General features: G+C 43.9%; 1 protein-coding gene across 1 annotated transcript in view; it reads left to right on the top strand.

Annotated features, from left to right (window-relative positions):
- TNR (tenascin R) overlaps nucleotides 1-19715 on the top strand; it is an 89110-nt gene that overhangs the window by 62984 nt on the left and 6411 nt on the right. Inside the window, exons 17-18 of the mRNA XM_065936101.1 lie at nucleotides 13354-13505; nucleotides 14957-15053. Coding sequence (XP_065792173.1) covers nucleotides 13354-13505; nucleotides 14957-15053 — 249 coding nt within the window. The remainder of the gene's footprint in view (nucleotides 1-13353; nucleotides 13506-14956; nucleotides 15054-19715) is intronic.

The raw sequence follows: 19715 nt of genomic DNA, 5'->3' as shown, positions 1-19715 counted from the left end.
ACCCTTTCTGACTTCACTAACAGTACCTGAGCTTCCACCTAGCAGTATCCTATTCTTAGACTGATCTCAGCTGATTGTTCTAAGTGTTTTTTATGTCATGTCTTAGGGAACAAAAGAGTCTAAGGCTGGACCCCAAAGTGGCCTCCATCCACTCACAAACCCTTATCTTATCCTGAGTGGGCCAGGCAAAGAGAACTCATTACATGCAAATGCCAATTTAATGGTTTAGGAAAAAGTTGAGATGTTAAAAAAATAATATAAGAGAGGAAAAAAGGAAAGAACTGGCTCCCAAAAAACCTCAAAAAATTTCTTTGATCAAGATGTCTCTTCTCATTGTGTTCCTGCCATATAATATAAGCCCATTTCATTGTTTCCATCATGTTAATAGCTTCCTGTCCTCTTGTCTCTGGTGTTTGCACAAGACTCTGGGGGGAATTAAAAACAAGTAGTATGGAAGAGAAAAAAAATATATGGATACATTATTTATAATTTACTGTCACCTGAAATTTCATCCAAGGTCTACTTGTCTTTTAGAGACATGAATATAAATGAGGAAACAAATATTCCCCACAGAGCAACAGGAACTTGGTGAAATGATCTTCTGAGAAGCAGATTTCATTGTCTATTTTAATACTATAAGAGGCAAACAAGGCGCTCACTAAAGCTTGTCCTCAGAGACAGTGAACACCATAAAATAGGTTGTCTTGACCTTGAGGTTAAGCAAAGACAATCATTTTCGGAGGCACCCAGAGATGGGTAATGAGAAGTTTTCTTTATTGCCTTCGCTCTGTCCCTGCTCTTCCAGCAGCCAGACTGAGCTGCTCTCTGGGGCTTTTCAAGAAAACTCCTAGAGGGTGATCTAACATGAGCTTCATTTTCTGAGGATGTGAAAATTAATGACAGTGGACAAACCCTGGGTTCTGGGACAACAGACAGTGAGTAATGCAAGTGAACATCGTTATCAGTGGGGAAGGAGAGCATGATGACCACTATTCATTGCAATCTATTCCTATCGAGGGTGGTAGGGCTCTAAACATCCCATCTAAACAAACCATTCCCATGCATGCCCACCATGGGTAGACGGATGGGTATCAGACAAGAGGTCTGAATTAATCATACCACTCAGTTTATCACATATGACCAGCGTCAGTCTCCAACAAAGTCCCTCTCTATTCATTTATTTCTGTTTATCTCCCATCTTTTCTTCCACCTTCCATATGCAGTCATTTTGATGTGCTAAATTTGTAAACTTTTGTTGTGTTTTTTTAAATGTATTTTTGAAAAGCTGCCTTAAGTATATTTAAAATGTATGTAAATGTTATTAGATTGCATAACTCGCTCCCTATTCTATTTTTTGCTCAGCACCAAGTTTAAGACCCATCTAGGTTGTTATAATGGCTTTCCTGTCCATCCGCAGCACGCCAGGCCTCCCTGTCCATCACCAACTCCCAGAGTTTATCCAAACTAATGTCCATGAAGTCGCTGATGCCATCCAACCATCTCATCCCCTGTCATCCCCTTCTCCTCCTGCCCTCCATCTTTCCCAGCATCAGGGTCTTTTCAAATGAGTCAGCTCTTCACATCAGATGGCCAAAATATTATAGTTTCAGCTTCAACATCATTCCTTCCAATGAACACCCAGGACTGATCTCTTTTAGGATGGACTGGTTGGCTCTCCTTGCAGTCCAAGGGATTCTCAAGAGTCTTCTCCAACACCACAGTTCAAAAGCATCAATTCTTTGGCACTCAGCTTTCTTTATAGTCCAACTCTCACATCTATACATGACTACTGGAAAAACCATAGCCTTGACTAGACGGACCTTTGTTGACAAAGTAATGTCTCTGCTTTTTAATATACTGTCTAGGTTGGTCATAACTTTCCTTCCAAAGATTAAGCATCTTTTAGTTTTATGGCTGCAATCACCATCTGCAGTGATTTTGGAGCCCCAAAACATAAAGTCAGCCACTGTTTCCACTGTTTCCCCATCTATTTGCCATGAAGTGATGCGACCAGATGCCATGATCTTAGTTTTCTGAATGCTGAGCTTTGAGCCAACTTTTTCACTCTCCTCTTTCACTTTCATCAAGAGGCTCTTTAGTTCTTGTTCACTTTCTGCCATAAGGGTGGTGTCATCTGCATATCTGAGGTTATTGATATTTCTCCCAGCAATCTTGATTCCAGCTTGTGCTTCTTCCAGCTCAGCATTTCTCATGATGTATTCAGTATATAAGTTAAATAAGCAGGATCACAATATGCAGCCTTGACGTACTCCTTTTCCTATTTGGGATCAGTCATTGTTCCATGTTCAGTTCTAACTGTTGCTTCCTGACCTGCATATAGGTTTCTCAAGAGGCAGGTCAAGTGGTCCGGGATTCCCATCTCTTTCATAATTTTCCACAGTTTATTGTGATACACACAGTCAAAGGCTTTGGCATAGTCAATAAAGCAGAAATAGATATTTTACATGTCCACATATAAATCATTGAGGCAATACCTTTGGGATATATGTATCCAGAAGAGAACTGTTGGGTCTTAGGGTATGTGTTTATATGGTTTAACTAAGTACTGCTCTCCTGAATGGTTGTACCAGTCTACGCTGCTTCCAACAGTGCACAAAGGATCCTATTTCCTAATGATTCACATCATTCCTAATGACTTGACATGATCCAACTTTGTAATTCTTGACAGTCTAATGGACGTGATTGATATCTTACTGTTCTAGTTGAATTTCATTAAATAATGTTTGTGTTTTTAAACATCTCTTCAAATGCTTGTTAGACTTTTGAGTTTCCCTGTTCTGTAAATTACCTGTTCATATAGTTTGTCCATCTTTCCATCAGGGTTCCTGTGCTAGTTAAGTATTAGCTATAATTATCTGAACTTTGGAAGTCTTTCTTTAAAAAATCTCACCCTGCCTGTAGGACACAAATATATTTTTCTACATGTTCTTCTATTAACTTTCTGGATATATTGTTATATCTAGTCTTAATTTTATTTACAGTATAAGGTAGGAATTGGTTTCCCAGGTGGCTCAGTGGTAAAGAATCTGCCTGCCAATGCAGAAGATTCAGGTTCAATCCCTGTGTTGGGAAGATTTCCTGGAGAAGGAAATGGCAACCCACTCCAGTATTCTAGCCTGGGAAATCCTATGGACAGAGGAGCCTGGGGAGCTACAGTCCATGCAGTTGCAAAAAAGTCGGACACAACTGAGCAACTAAGCAATAACAATAAATTAGGTAGGGACACAGTGAGCCAATTTCCCCAGCATCTTTTACTGAATAATCCATCTTTTACTGAATAATCCCTCTTTTACTGAATAACCAATTGATTCGTGGTGCTATATTGTATATTAAGTCCCACATATACATGGATTTGTCTCTGAATTCTGAACTCCCTATTCTATTCCATGGTCTATTGATCTGTTCTTTTGCAAACACTACATTTAATGTTTTTGACATCATATTTTACATCTTTCTGCTTTGTGTGTCCCTTAACTACTTATTGTGGATATAGGTGATTTTACTGCTGTTGTCTTTTAAACTCCCTACTAGCTTTATAATCAGTTGATCTATTATCTCTACTGCACATTTGCCTTTACCAATGAGAGTTTTCCTTTTGTAATTTTCATGTTTCTAATAATAGTCTTTTCTTTTCTGCTTGAAGAAATCTCTTTAACATTAACATTTCCTGTAATGCCAGTTTAGTGGTGCTGAACTCTTTTAGTTTTTTTTTTTTTTTTTTTTTTTTTTTTTGGTCTGTAAAATTCTTTATCACTCCTTCAAATTGGAAAGGTAGCCTTGCTGGGTAGAGTATGGTTGTACGTTCTTTCCTTTTATCACTTTGAATATATCATGCTATTCCCTCTGGCCTGCAAAGCTTCTGCTGAAAAGTCAGTGAAAAGTCTTATGGGAGTCCCCTTGTATGAAACTAGTTGCTTTTTTCTTGCTGCTTTTAAGATTCTTTTTTAATTACTTAATTTATTTAATTTTGGCCGTGCTGGGTCTTTGTTGCTGTGTGCAGGCTTTCTCTAGTTGCAGTGGGCAGGGGCTACTTTATGTTACACTATGAGGGGCTTCTCAAAGCTGTGGCTTCTCTTGTTATGGAGCTCGGGTTCTAGGCACTCAGACTTAAGCATGGGCTTAGTTGCCCCTCAGTTCAGTTCAGTCACTCAGTCGTGTCCAAATCTTTGTGACCCCATGGACTGCAGCACGCCTGGCCTCCCTGTCCATCACCAACTCCCGGAGCTTGCTCAAACTCAGGTCCATTGCGTAAGTGATGCCATCCAACCATCTTATCCTCTGCCATCCCCTTCTCCTCCTGCCTTTAATCTTTCCCAGCATCAGGGTCTTTTCAAATGAGTCAGTTCTTTGCATCAGGTGGCTAAAGTACTGGACCTTCAGCTTTAGCATCAGTCCTTCCAATGAATATTCAGGACTGATATCCTTTAGGATGAACTGGTTTGATCTCCTTGCTGTCCAAGGGACTCTCAAGAGTCTTTTCCACCTATTATACAGAGTGAAGTAAGTCAGAAAGGAAAATACCAATACAGTATGTTAACACATATGTATGGAATTTAGAAAGATGGTAACGATGACCCTATATGCGAGACAGCAAAAGAGACAGATGTAAAGAACAGACTTTTGGACTCTGTGGGAGAAGGCAAGGGTGGGATGATCTGGGAGAATAGCATGGAAACATGTATATTATCATGTATGAAATAGATCGCCAGTCCAGGTTCGATGCATGAGACAGGGTGCTCAGGGCTGGTGCACTGGGATGACCCTGAGGGATGGGATGGGGAGGGAGGTGAGAGGGTGGGTCAGGATGGGGAACACATGTACACCCATGGCTGATTCATGTGAATGTATGACAAAAACCACCACAATATTGTAAAGCAATTAGCCTCCAATTAAAATAAATTTAAAAAAAAGTCTTCTCCAGCACCATGGTTCAAAAGCATCCATTTTTTGGCACTCAGCTTTCTTTATCTTCCTGGACCAGGGATTGAACCCATGTCCTCTGCAATGGCAAGTGGGTTCTTAACCACTGGACCACCAGGGAAGTCCTTTAAGACTCTTTACCTTTAATTTTTGCCATTTTAATCATAAAGCATCTTGACACAGACCTCTGGATGCATCTTGTTTGGGACTCTGCTTCCTGGACTTGAATGTCTGTTTCCCTTCCCAGGTTATGGAAGTGTTCAGCTATTATTTCTTCAAACAAGTTCTTTGCCCTCTTTTCTCTCTCTTCTCCTTCTGGGACCCCAATAATGAGAATGCTAGTACATTTGATGTTGTTCAAGAGGTCTCTTAAACTATCCTCAAGTTATAAGTCTTTTTTTTTCCCTTTTTTCTGTTCAATTTGGGTAATTTCCAGTCTGTCTTCCAGTTCCCTCATCTATTCCTCTGCATCATCTAATCCACTGTTGACTTCTCTTAGTGTAGGTTTTTTTTTTAACTTAAGTTATTGTTTTCTTTAGCTCTGTTTGGTTCTTCTTTGTATTTTCTAACTCTTTGTTAAACTCCTCTCTGTGTTCATTCATTCTTCTCCTGAGTTCATCAAGCATCCTTATGACTGTTACCTTGAACTCTATTGAATAGATTGCTTATCTCCACTTTGTTTAGTTCTTTTGAAGTTTTGTCTTATTCCTTCACTGGAACGTATTCCTATGTCTTCTCATTCTGTCTCATTCTCTGTTTTTATTTCTGTGTATTAAGTAGGTCAGTTATGTTTCCTGATCTCAAATTAGTAGCCTTATGTAGGAACATCCTATGGAGCCCAGCAGCACACTTGCCTCTGGTCACAGAGTTGTATACTCTAGGAGCGTTCCCTGTGTGGGCTCTGTGGGTCCTTCTATTGTAGGGGCATTGACTCTTGTGGGTATGCTGGCAGGTGGCGCTGACCCCTGGCCTGGTTGGCTGCCAGGCTCTGAGCCAAGTGGCAGCTGCTGGCCCATGGTGGGCAGTGCCGGATTCTGGCAAGGCTAGCTGTGTGGTCCAGGGCGTCCAAGGCTGATGCTGGATGAGTGGGTAAACCCTTTGTGCTAATAGGATAGAGGAAGGATTTCAAAATAGCACTTGCCAGCACCAGTGTCCTTGTGGTAGGACAGGCTCCCAAAAATCACTGTTACCAGCATCTATGTCCCCAGGGTCATCCCAGTTGCCTTCTGCCTCTTTGAGGGGCTCTCCAAGATAAGCAAGTGGGTCTGACCCAGACTTCTTTCAAATTATCTCCTCTGCACTGGAACTCACTTGCCACTGTTTCCCACATCCCAGACTCTGGCCTCAACAAGGGTGGTCAGGAAAGACCTCTCTTTGAGCTGAGCCATTTGAGCAGGACTTGAATGATGAGAATGAATCACACCAAAGAGCATGCCGAGCCTGGAGAAGAATAATCACTACACCACAAGGGAGGAGTAAGTTTGGCATATTCAACAGATTAAAAGAAAGCCAGTGGAAAGAGCAAGGAGTACAAGGCAGAGGCAGAGCATGCAGGAGTTTATAGGATGTGTTAAGGATTTTAGGTTTTATTCTAATTGCAAGAAGCCATTACAATCAGAGCCACTGATTGGAGAAGCTATTGGAGGGTCTCAGCAAGTGAGAGAAAGGATGACATAGTATCACTTTTACATTATAAAAATATTACCCTGGTTAAAATATAGAGAACAGATGTAAGTGGGGCCAGGATGGCAGGAAGAAACTAAGTAGGAGGCATTACAATGACCCCACCCTTTCCTTGCCATATTAAATCAAGAGCCACAGAGAAGGGCCAGGCTGGAAGCTACCAGTCTATGATCAATGAATCTGCCATAGAATTGGATCTCCTCATATTAGTAAATCTAAGGACCAGCAAATTATGTCAGAACATTTCTTTACTGTTAGGGTGCCTTTAGCTGATCTTCAAAGGGAAGATTCAGAAGCCTGTTGTGTTAGCTCTTGGTAGGTAGAAGGCAAGTGGTCTTCAGAGCTTAAAGACCTTCCTCAGAAACTCTGCTTAAGATAAAGCCATCCAAGCTGTTGACTGCACAGTTGATTCTATGTTCCCATTGGCTCCTTGAAGGCTATTGTTACCTCTCTACCTTGATTCCTACTGCCACCTCCTGAATGAGGTCTTACCTCCACTCTCACCCCATCTAATTCATTCTCCACACTACAGGGAAAATGCTATTTTAAAAACTTGAGCTTAAAGTCCATTAATGGGCTCTTCATCTTATTTCCTTCCAGAGAAGGTCCAACTCCTTCAATGTCATGATCCAGTCCCTCTTATTTCCCCAAGGCTTTCCTTCACCCACTTAATCCAGCTCTTTCTCTTGTTTCCTGACTGAAACCTACAGTTCCCCAGATAGGCCACATTTTGCACAGACCTAGAATATCTCTCTTCCATCAATTTGTGACTAATTTCTACCTTGGTTCCTAAAATAAAAAGCACTTTCTGTTTAGCACTTGCTAACCCCTGCCCCATACTCCACTACTCACCCTACCCTCACCAGCCACAGAATTCACTACATGTGCATTCATTTCCATGCTTTGATAGCTCCTTGTTCAGTTCAGTTCAGTCATTCAGTCATGTTCAACTCTTTGTGACCCATGGACTGCAGAATGCCAGGCGTCCCTGTCCATCACCAACTCCCAGAGCCTACTCAAACTCATGTCCATTGAGTCAGTGATGCCATCCAACCTTCTCACCCTCTGTCGTCCCCTTCTCCTCCCACCCTCAACCTTTCCCAGCATCAGAGTCTTTTCCAGTGAGTCAGTTCTTCACGTCAGGTGGCCAAAGTACTGGAGCTTCAGCTTCAACATCAGTCCTTCCACTGAATATTCAGGACTGATATCCTTTAAAATGGACTGGCTTGATCTCCTTGCAGTCCAAGGGACTCTCAAGAGTCTTCTCCAACACCACAATCCAAAAGCATCAATTCTTCGTTGCCAAGATTTCTTTATGGTTCAACTGTCACAGCCACACATGACCACTGGAAAAACCATAGCTTTGACTAGATGGACCTCTGTCAGCAAAGTAATGTCTCTGCTTTTTAATACACTGTCTAGGTTGGTCATAGCTTTTCTTCCAAGGAGCAAGCATCTTTTAATTTCATGGCTACAGTCATCATCTGCAGTGATTTTGGAGCCCAAGAAAATAAAGTTTGTTGCTGTTTCCATTGTTTCCCCATCTATTTGCCATGAAGTGATGGGACCATATGCCATGATCTTAGTTTTCTGAATGTTGGTTTTTAAGCCAGCTTTTTCACTCTCCTTTCATTTTCATCACTTTCCTTTTTACTTTCTGCCATAAGGGTGGTGTTATCTGCATATCTGAGGTTGTTCTTTCTCCCGGTAATCTTGATTCCAGCTTGTGCTTCATCCAGTCTGGCATTTTGCATGATGTACTCTGCATATAGGTTAAATAAACAAGGTGACAATATACAGCCTTAACATACTCCTGTTTATCTCTCCTCCAGAGTACTCAGAACTTGGGGTTATGTTTGCTTGTTTCTCCCACCAGAGTGTGAGCAACCTGAAAAATAAGACTGTGTCTTTTTCTTCCCTATATTTTAATCTCTTATGCCAATATTTAGAACCCAATAGACACTTCCTATATGTTTGCTGAATGAATACACAAAAGAAGAAACACATAAATCAATTGGAAGACACTGTGAAGGAGGCCAAGGTGGTAGGTTTGACAGCCCATGTAAGCTAAACAGATAACTCTTCCCTGTCTACAGCCTCAGACTGGTTCCCCAAACTTTGCTACCCACAAACCCACTTCTGAGAAGAAGGTGTAAGGGTGGGTGGCCAGAGGTGGTCTCACCTGTGCTAATATGAAACGACACCTTTTGTCTGCAGTTGCAGAGACTTGCTGAAGTTGTTCTCAGAGATAAATACTAATATCATAGTTCAGTTCTGATGCTAAGGCCGTTAGATTGGGCAGACACTCTTCAAAGCCATTAACTCTGACCATTTTAAAGACCACATTCAATAACACAAAGCACGTAAGGAACAGAGCAGGGACAGAGTCTCCCCCCTCACTCCCAGCTGACTGGAGGCTCTCTGTTTGCACTGCTTTATCACATAGCTCACTTTCCTCTGCTCAGCATTCAGCCTCCAGATGCCCAACAGAAACCAATTTCTGAGCCATTCTTCCAGTGAATGCCCCCAACCCTGTTGATCTCCCAATTACATCTAGAAACACTTAGCTGTAAGACATTTCAGTGTACCAATCGCTTGGCATCGCTTGCCTCTTAACTTGGTAATCACCACAGCCTGTGCTTTAAAAAAAACAAAAGAAAGAAAGAAAAAGGGAAAAAAAGCCTCTTTGTCAGGCCAGGTCCTCGTAATTGTATCAAAGGGGAAGAGAGGGAAGGCCTTCCAGTTTGGGTCTTCATCCTAAAATTTCTGCCTTGGAAAAACTACTGGGATGATCTACGTTAGGATTAAAGGTGAGTTTTTAGTATTTTAGATGTATAACATTCAGAGAGCTAGGGATGCCCCAACAATGCCCTGTCTCCTAAACACATATGAAGCCACAGTGTACATGCAATGAACAAAGCACATTGGGAACCAGTGTATTATATATTATTAACTAAACCAGAGCCCAATAACCCCACAGGAGAATTTAATGGTAAAAACTGGGACACAAGGCTTAAACTCAAGGATAATTAGAGTCTCTTATCCCCTCTCGCTCAATCTACACATCTTGGGACCAGCCTACTCAAGATATGCCCACTGGGAAAAAGAGAGAGAAGGAAAAGGAAAATGGGAAAGAAAAGAAGGAAAGAGGGGAGGTAGGGTGAGAGAGACAGACACTCAGTCTGTTTATCCACTCTGCCATGTGGATCTCAGCAAAGAAAGCAGATCATTGCACTCCTTAGAGCACAGTCTAGCTAACCAGTTTCACCTTTGGACTCTTTAGGAAGAGGAAAACATACTAGAGGAACAGTGGAGTTCAAATCCTGCTGGTCTTCAGGCTCATCTGAAGAGCTTTATTTAAATACTGATTCCCGACGACACCCACCCACTCCCAACCCCACACCCCCCCCCACCCTCACACCCCCCCCCCACCTCCCCCGCAGCATTCTGATTAAGCAGATCTGCTGCAGAACCCAGGGAGCTCAATTTTAATAGTCTCTGGTTTGGAAACAATTAGTGAGCCTGCTTCCTCTCAACAGGTGAAAAGGAATAATAATTTGATCATGGACTGGTGGTGGGAGGTAAAACTTTGACAGTCTTGAGAGCTGGAGTAGGCTGGAGAGGAGTGGTTTCACAGTAAATGTCTCCTCCAAGCTCCCAAGATGTGAATATTGCTGCCCTAGATAGTCTGTATAAGCAAAGTGCTTTTGATTGTTTTTTCATTAATGCTATAGACTAAATTATAGTAAGTGGAATCTCTAAGCCACAAGGTGGACTTGCCATTTGTCAAAGGTAAGGCAAGTGCACCCAGCAACTATGCATCAGCCCAAACATGCATCACCGACCATGTGCAGTTTGGTGGGCGCCTCCACTAACCAGTCCAATGTGGGGGCCCAGAAGGAAGAGAACATGCCCCTTCCTCTCCCAGGGTGCAGTCTGGAACCTTCATCCCATCCAACCTTATACACACCTTGAAAGGAAAAGTGAAAGTCACTCAGTCGTGTCTGATTCTTTGCGACCCCATAGACTATACAGTCCATGGAATTTTCCAGGCCAGAATACTAGAATGGGTAGCCTTTCCTTTCTCCAGGGGATCTTCCCAACTCAGGGATCGAACCCAGGTCTCCGGCATTATAGGCGGATTCTTTACCAGCTGAGTCACAAGGGAAGCCCAAGAATATTGGAGTGGGTAGCCTATCCCTTCTCCAGGGGATCTTCCTGACCCAGGACACTCCTTAGGTCCACTTTTTTCTTAATTTGATTTTATTCCTGTTTTCTGACTTTATAAAAATGCATCCCTGTTTCATATGACAGCCTTTTAGATACGTAAAAGCTTCTCTCCTCCAAAACAAGTTATCTCATTGTCCTATATTTGTTTTTGGTAGTCTACCTTTAAAACAACTAATATCTTTGAGCCTTTGAAAGGATCTATAACAGAAATATTAAATAATCAACATTATCAATGTGAAGGAGCCTGTATAAGATCATTTATTTGTCTGTTCTAAAGTTTGGCCTGGTGTTATATGTGTATTGGGAAGAAATGTGGGGTTCTGGCCCCTTAAGGAACTGAGGCAGATTCAGGGGAAAGGGCTATTAGTGCTTAAGGCAGAAGTGAGCTGAAGACAAGCATGTTTTATGTTGATCTTAAATGAGAAACTCAAGCAGTGAGAAAAGAAAGGAAAAAGGAAGGCAGACAAGCCAATTGCTCTAAAGACCAGCTAGAGAATATCCTGGAAGCCAGAAAATATCACTGTGCTCCCAAGGTGTTGGGGGGGCGGTGAGGTGCTCACTCACACTTGCCCCTGAAATGTAACTAGACCCTCTAGAAACAGGTGGGATCAGGTACTCTAACAAGCTCTTGGACAGGCTGGAGTTGCAAGTTGAGAGCTTTTCTATAGCTATTAAGGAAATACATTTTGGAGGGTTAAGATATTTAATGTGAACAAAGAACTTCGAGGTAACTTTAATCTTTGGGGCCTTCTTTGCTTATAAGATAAATACTTGTTGTTGTTTAGTTTCTAAGTCATGTCTGACTCTTGCGACCCCATGGACTGTAGCCCACCAGGTTCTTCTGTCCATGGGATTTCCCAGACAAGGATACTGGAGTGGGTTGCCATTCCCTTTCTCCAGGGGATCTTCCCTGCCCAGGGACTGAACCTGAGTCTCCTGCTTGGCAGGCAGATTCTCTACCACTGTGCCACCTGGGAGGCCCATATGATGTTCATTAATCATTTGCTGTCTGAATAGATGTAGATCCAGTTAACTGTATCATAGGGTATAGTCCCCATTTTAGTAGTGTAAGGAGCACTTGACCTGGAGTCTGAAAACCTAAGTTCAAGTGAACAGAGGAAGTCACACAATCTTTCTGAGCTAGTTTCCTTCTCTGTAAAATAAGTCTTCAATCTATAACAATGTCTTCCTCTCACATTTCTTGCAAGAATTACATGGAAATAAATGCACGTTTGGTTAAGTACTAGTTGTATAGGAATACATTGTTATTCCCTGGTGGAACATGCCTGAAGCAGGTGGTGGCTTGTTCTATTCTACCTTAAATGGAAGGGAATCTAGTCCATGGTGTGGCAGCACGCTGGACAGTCCTTATGCAGGAGGAGTTAACACATCTCCAAGAGGGGGCTTGCATAAAGCCTACCAAACCACCAGAAGCTCTTACTAACACAGATGTTTCATTGAGGTTGCTCAGGCCCACTGGATGACTCTCCCAAGTGGCTCTCTGTTATATGTGCTGTGCACGGGTTCTACCACTAGGGGCCGCTATAGGTTCCCACGTGGTCCCTACCCCACCTCTCTTCTTGCTTCTGCTACAGTTTGCAGGATGCAGAACCACAGCAGCGCACCACCCTTTCCATTGACTCAGAGATCATATATTTACAGGGCACCCAAGCCACTTTTCCTCCCATGGCAAGCTCTGCCTTTAACTAGCTCCATCAGCTCCTGCAGTCCAGTAAAGCTCCTCCCATGGGACCTCTGCTTTCTGGCTTGCCTGTTGAGCATTAAAGTCTGCCCTGAAGCCAAGCTCTTCAAGACACATGATTTAAGCTTCTCTTTCAGCTAATTAGATATTGTTCTACAAATTGGACTGTTCTCTCTGAAAGATGAGCAGCAATTTATTTCCTCTGCCCTCTCCTTAAACTTAAACTGAACTGTAAAACATGGCCATTTGATTGTTTAGTCCAATCAGGAGATTATTTTGCAGGAGAAATAGATATCCATCTTCTTGCTAATACTAAGCCTGTTTGGGGCATTCCTTATGGGCTGCTGTGAAGATGGTGGACGGCTGTGCTTAAATCCCTCTCATTCTTTTGAGATGTGGGCTCTGCAGTGATTTATTGTGGCCCATGTATCTGTAATCATCGCCTAAGTAACCCATCACTCTCTGTAGTAACATACCTTCACCCTTGCTGGAGGAATATTTTTATTATCCTCATCTTTCTGATGAGAAAACGGATGCCAGGAAGTCAGGCTATTTGCCTAAGCTAAACAAGTGGGGAAGTGGGGGAGTCACAGGGTGAACCCAGCTCTTTGGTCTTCACATCCCATAAAGCTGTATGCTGTCTGATAAACCCAGCATCAGCTGAAGATTCAGTGAGGATTCCTTACCGTTCTTGATGAAGCACTGTCAGACTCTAAAACATTTTACAGTCCAAGGGGCCCTCATGCATAGTGGGAGGTCCCTACCCCACTATGGAAACTGCCTCTTTTCCTGTGCAGGGGGCCGGGTCTTCCCTCATCCTCAAGACTGTGCCCAGCATTTGATGAACGGAGACACTCTGAGTGGGGTTTACACCATCTTCCTCAACGGAGAGCTAAGCCAGAAGTTACAGGTGTACTGCGACATGACCACCGATGGGGGTGGCTGGATTGTAAGTACCTATGGCTGTTCTCTGGGCACGCCAGCATCCTTGGTGCTTCCATCCACCTGGCTCGGCACCCATCCATCCACACTTCACTATGCTTTGGCCATTTTTTCATCCACTCCCCCCGCCCCACAGGTCCACTCTGGAACTCTGCATCATCCTCAGGGCCCTTGTTCAGCAGCCCTATCACAGGTTTGACCAGGCAGAGGAAGCAGTAAGAATATGAGACTGCAGTGGTCCAGCCAGGAAAGGGGGACCCAGGAAATCGACTCCTTCTGGGAAGATAGTTCATGCAGGAGGGTGCCAGGGGAAGGGAGAAGCAGCTCAGAGAGGCCCAGGGGTCTTGCCTGCTGAAGACTGCAGCTATGATAAAGAAATAGAGGAGATGAGTCCCTCGTAGGAGGAGGGAAGTCTCTTTGGGGAGGTGACCACTATCTTTCTATGGGAGAATCACATATGGCAAAGCAGTTAAGGGATAGAACGTGGATCGCCACCTCTATTTACAAAGGCCACCCCTGTCTCCATCCTTTCCTGACCTCTCTAGTTCTTCCCCATAGTCTTCAGGGAGCAGAAGTGGTGAGGAAAAGAGAGAGTCCATTTCCTATCACCCTCCTCCCATGTCCGATAGGGCAGTACAGAGAGAAGAGAATGGGCAGCCTGGCGAACGGCCTCACACATCACTGCAGGCCACTATGCAGATGGAGTTCTGGCAGCCTGGCCCGAAAGCAGCCCAGCATTAGCTGACTCAGTGCAGATGGAAACCCAGCCCCTCCACCCTCCTTCCTCCTGAGGATCCCGCCTCCAGCACCAACACACCACGCTAGATTTTTCACAGTGCCAAACGGATAGTTGTTGAATGGAGTCAAATGGTGGCTGGGCTCAAAACAGTCACTCTTGGGAGATGTTTTTCTTTTATGTTTCTGACATATTTGTGCCTTCTTCTTAAAGCATAATTGGAAGTTGAAGTCGAGGCTGATGTATTGGAGGTTAAATGAAATTAGCACTTAAACAGCTCGGAAAGTCAATGATACACACTTGCTTTGCCTGAAACAAGATGATGACATTACTGGCTGATCTGAAATGGGTCCCGTTCTTCTGGTGAAAAATGCTTTCTGCTGCATGCCACGGTGTGAAAAGATGGATTTGAGAATCTAGCCTATTTCCCTTGACTATCAGGGGTTTGATATGTATACTGAATCCTTTCTACATTGCAGGGGTGCAAATTAGTGTCAACATCACACCCCAGCCTATTCATCAAGGGCCCCTGTGCTTCAGAGAAGGGCTGCGAGCATCTCCTGCCATGACCACTGTGCAAATACCGAGCTCTCTACTGCAGTGGTCCTTACCTGAGTGTCTCTGCCTCTGCAGATATAAAACTCAGTTACAGCAGTTTTACTCATTGGAGTTTATCTTCCTTAGCATTTTTCTTTTTCATTTGTCCCCCTCTTTCTTCACAGGTATTCCAGAGGCGGCAGAATGGCCAAACTGATTTTTTCCGGAAATGGGCTGAGTACCGTGTTGGCTTTGGGAACCTGGAGGATGAATTTTGGCTGGGTAACGCCTCCTTTTTTGTTTCCCTTGGAACGCTACTCCGGCTTTTTGCCTGTCTCTCTCCTCTCTGTGTCCATCTGGGATTATCAGAAACCCTGGGTCTGTTGAGAAGTTGACAGCTCGTGAATTGCTTTCAGTACCTCATGCTCTGTTTGGCGCCACTATTGATCCGCTTTTATCTTGTTGTGGTATTTTCCTCTTTGCTCTGTCTCTTCCCATCCTCATTAATAGTCTCTTATGCTGATGGGTCTTGACGTGAGGCAACTTTTCCAAAGGGAGTGAGCTGCCTGGTGGGGGAAGGGGGCAGAGGGAGCAATAAGCTGGCTGGTCATCTCTCAGAAGCCAGGCATCAGACAGCCAGCCTGCAGGCCAGGAGAAAAATGAGACAGTCACTCAGACCTTGTTCCTTGGAGGGATATTATTACCTGACTTGGGATGGAAAAGGAAAAATGAAAATGACATTAGAGGTGACCAGCAATTTCCTAGAGGTCTGACACAAGTGGGAGGTGTAGATTGAGAACTGAACTTGTGTGAGAAGGTAAACACACACCCGACCCAGGCAGATGGCAGAGGAGCCAGTTCCAGAAAGCAGCACATTTATTATTCCCTGCATCTCCCTGTTAGATTTTCACAGTGATCATGAAGGGAGGCCAAGGAAAGGCAATAATTGTCTTCTATATCTGTGGTCTCCTCTCTATCTCCCACTCAGCCTCACCATCTTTCTCTTGGACCCTCCTATAAGAACCCTGTAACTGGCCTTCTGCCTCCTGGATCAACCATTGTCTACATGGCCACTAGCACCATCTCCCTCATGCCAAAATCTGAGCAATGGCTAGCCCCATTTGTAGAACTTTTAAATGAGTCCCCATCACCAGCACCTTAGCTATGATACAAGGCCCTCCCTTTGGGCTTGAACCCCATTCCTCTTCCCTACACCCTCCAACTGAACCAAACTCCAAACATTTTCTTATTGAAGTAGAGTTGATTGGCAGTGTTTCAAGTATACCGCAAAATAATGCAGTTATACATACACACATAAACACATATATCTATTCTTTCTCAGATTCTTTTCCATTATGAGTTATTATAAGATATTGAATATAGTTCCCTGTGCTATATACAGTAGGTCCTATTGTTTATCTCTTGGGTTAGTCAAAAAGTTTGTTTGGATTTTTCTGCAAGGTAGTATAGAAAAACCCAAACAAATTTTTTAGCCAATACAGTATTTGTATTTAGTAGTGTATATCTGTTAACTCCCAATTCCCAATTCATCCCTCCCTTTCCCCAGACTCCAAAGCCTTAGAATCACTAATGTTTCCTTTGCAAGGAACCTCTGCCTACCAACTCTCCCCAACCCTCCATATACCTTGCTGTGCTCCTCTGCATATTCAAAGCCTCAGCTAACCTCCTCTTCCCCAGTAGGACCTATCCTATCCATTTTTCTCTAACTGTGCCTGCAGGAGCAGTCTCTCTCTTTTGTGACCCAAATCAGGGTCTGTTTTCCTTTCTGTCTCTCTTGACTATACTATGTAAACTTCTTTCAGGCCTGGGACCTAACCATATTCGTTTTCAATCTCATTACCTGTCACAGTGGCTGAGGACAGTAGGTACCTAAAGTGTAGATACCAATCAATCACTCGATTGATAAGAATTTATTGAGTGCCTGTTAGATGCCCAGATCTGTATTTGCTGATGAATGGAATAAAAATAGAAGGTAAAATAAATAAATGAATAAATAAAAATAGAAGGTAAAAATCACATTATAAAAGGAAAGAGAAGTGAATAGGAAAACATCCTTGCCTTCTAAGAGTTTGCAAGCAGCTTGAGAGGTAAGTGTAAAGCATACAAATTGATGTGCCCACAGCAGACAGTGCTCATTCTTACCCAACCTCAGCCACTGGACACCACAGCCACCTCTGGGAAACATCTGAACTGTCGCACACTTGAATTCTCTATATATCACTTTTTAAAAAAATTATTTACTTGGCTGTGCTGGGTCCCAGGTGTAGCACATGGGATCCTCAGTTGCAGCTTATGGGATCCAGTTTCCTGACCAGGGACTGAACCCTGGCCCCTTGCATTGGAAGCTTGGGGTCTGGACCACTGGACCACCAGGAAAGTCCCTATGTATCACGTTTTAAAAATGAAATCTATCCTTTTGTGAAAGAAACATCACAGCATTGCCAAAAACAGAAAGCTAGTCATCATGTGCCATAAATAAAAGGGAATCTTAAAAATAAATGCAATGAAAACAGCAAAAATATTAAATGCCAGTTGTTGCTGGTGCTGGTGGTGTAAAAATGGAGATTAGAAAGTGTTGAGTGTTAAACCACAAAGTTTTTGTTGTTGCTGTTCAGTCGCTAAGTCATATTTGACTCTGCAACTTCATGAACTGCAGCACGCCAGGCTCCCCTGTCCTTCACTATCTCCCAGAGTCTGCTCAAATTCATGTCCATCGAGTTGATGATGCCATCCAACCATCTCATCCTCTGTCATCCCCTTCTCCTCCTGCCTTCAATCTTTCCCAGCATCAGGGTTTTTCCAATGAGTCAGCTCTTTGCATCAGGTGTCCAAAGTGTTGTTTGGAGCTTCAGTTTCAATATCAGTCCTTCCAGTGAATATGCACAAAGTGCTAGATCCAGACTGAAAGGAACAGTTAGAATCAGGGTTAAGGTTTCCCTTCCATCTATGGAGAAAGAGACAGAATTTGGAAATACCTTTCTCCCTACATGTTTAAAGTTATTCAGTTCTTACTCCAAAAATGTCTTCCCGGGTGGTTCAGTGGTAAAGAATCCACCTGCCAATGCAGGAGGTTCAGGAGATGCGGATTTGATCTCTAAATCAGGCAGATCCCCTGGAGGAGGAAATGGCAACCCACTCCAGTATTCTTGCCAGGTATATCCCATGGACAGAGGAACCTGGAGGGCTACAGTCTGTGGGGTTGCAAAGAGTCCGACACAACTAAGCACATTCCCCAATTACTTCTCATATCATCAGAGATGCCCTCTCACACTCAGAAACACTGTACTCATCTATGAACTAGGCCACAGATATTCAGAGAAGGAAGAGTCAGCTTCCTGCAGAAGGCTTTGAGAGGTGAGTAAGAGGGATGAAGGAGGGAGGGGGACAAGAAAAGAGGGAAGGCAGGGATCCTGTTGACATGAGCACACGGGAAAATGATAAACCATCCAACCAGAGCAAAGACGCAGCTCAGGGAAAGAAGAAAATGAGGTAAGGTGGGTTGAACGAAGGCGTGTTATGGTCCCTAAAGTGGGGAAGGGAAGTTTTGCATTAACACCATACATAATAGGGAGCCAGGGAGGGCTCTTAAGTAGAAGCACAGCCTAGTGATGTATAGTGTGGTGGCAGTACTCAGGTGAGGGGTAACACTCTGACCCACGGTTTATGTTGTAAGCAGGGTTCCCTAGAAGCAAAGTCTGACACTGGGATTCTTGTTCAGGTCATTTATTGGGCGAGTACTCTCAGAAGTGGGTGGGGGAAACAAGATAGATCTTGATGGGAGATTAGCATCAGTCTGATCCTCAGGGAAGCTCTAGAGCATGAACTGCTCCTCAGAGTCGGTCCCCAGTGGGGCAAGGGGGCTGGGATTTGATAGCCCCCCCCCCCACATCAGGCATTGATGGGGCTCAGCCCCAAGGCATGGGGGAGGAAGAGGGTAACTTCCAGAGTGAAGCAACTCCTGTTTGGGCAATAATCCAAGGAGGCAACTGTGAGCTGTTAGCAACTGGGGGTTATGTCCACTGACCAGTTAAAGGGCATCTGGGCAAGGCACGACCAGGATCCACCACATCCCAATCCACGTGTAGGGCACCAGTAACCTGGCAAACAGCAAGCAGTATATAACATATAATATGTAATTAACATAAGGCTTTAACTCTCAAACAGGACAGGGAAACAGAAAGATCCAGGTGACCCGCCATCAGCCATGTCACCTCTCTGGACTTCAGCCACGTTTTCAACAAAACAAAGAGTAATTTCTAAATTACTAAGTAATTTCTAAAGTAATTTCTAAAGCCTAAGTAGTTTCTAAATTCCCTTCCATCTGCAATTTTTTCAATTCTAAATCATGGTGTACTCTGATAGATATCAAATGTCACAGCAAAGCAAGAGGACCCCAGTTCAGTAAGCAGGTGGAAATCAGGAGGACTCCAAGATCACCAGCAATGTGGGGGCGGGGGCAGTTCAAAGTCTGGGCAGGGAGGTCAGAATCAGAAAGATCCAGAGCACAGCCAGCCAGAGCAAAGAGAAAAGAGAACGCACATGGGAAAATATCACCAAGAAGGATCTGGGCTCCGCCTAACTCTGGACTCCTGGGGTTTGCACCTATAGATCAAAGGCTAGGAAGCTTAGAGGCCAAGGAGACAGTGGCGGGAGGGCCAAGGGTGTGGGGCTAGGGTTGGGGCGGAGGGTGCATGAGTGACCAGATAGACGAGTGCAGAGATGGCAGTGCAAAGATATAACAGGTAGATCCGAGAGACAGGAACTGGTGTCAGGAGACAGGGGACAATGTTCTCTGACCCGGTTATGGGAGTCTCAGGAGGGCTGAAGCAGAGATCAGGAAGGGCAGTGTAATTAAAGGTGGATGGAGCCCCCTCCCAGGCTACTGGGTAGGATGTGCAGATCCTCTGGACCCCGAGGGTCCAC

The sequence above is a fragment of the Muntiacus reevesi genome, chromosome 5, assembly GCF_963930625.1.
Source record: "Muntiacus reevesi chromosome 5, mMunRee1.1, whole genome shotgun sequence".
NCBI lineage: Eukaryota > Metazoa > Chordata > Mammalia > Artiodactyla > Cervidae > Muntiacus > Muntiacus reevesi.
The sequence above is the reverse complement of the archived record's forward strand: the minus strand, read 5'-3'. Positions and strand labels throughout refer to the sequence as shown.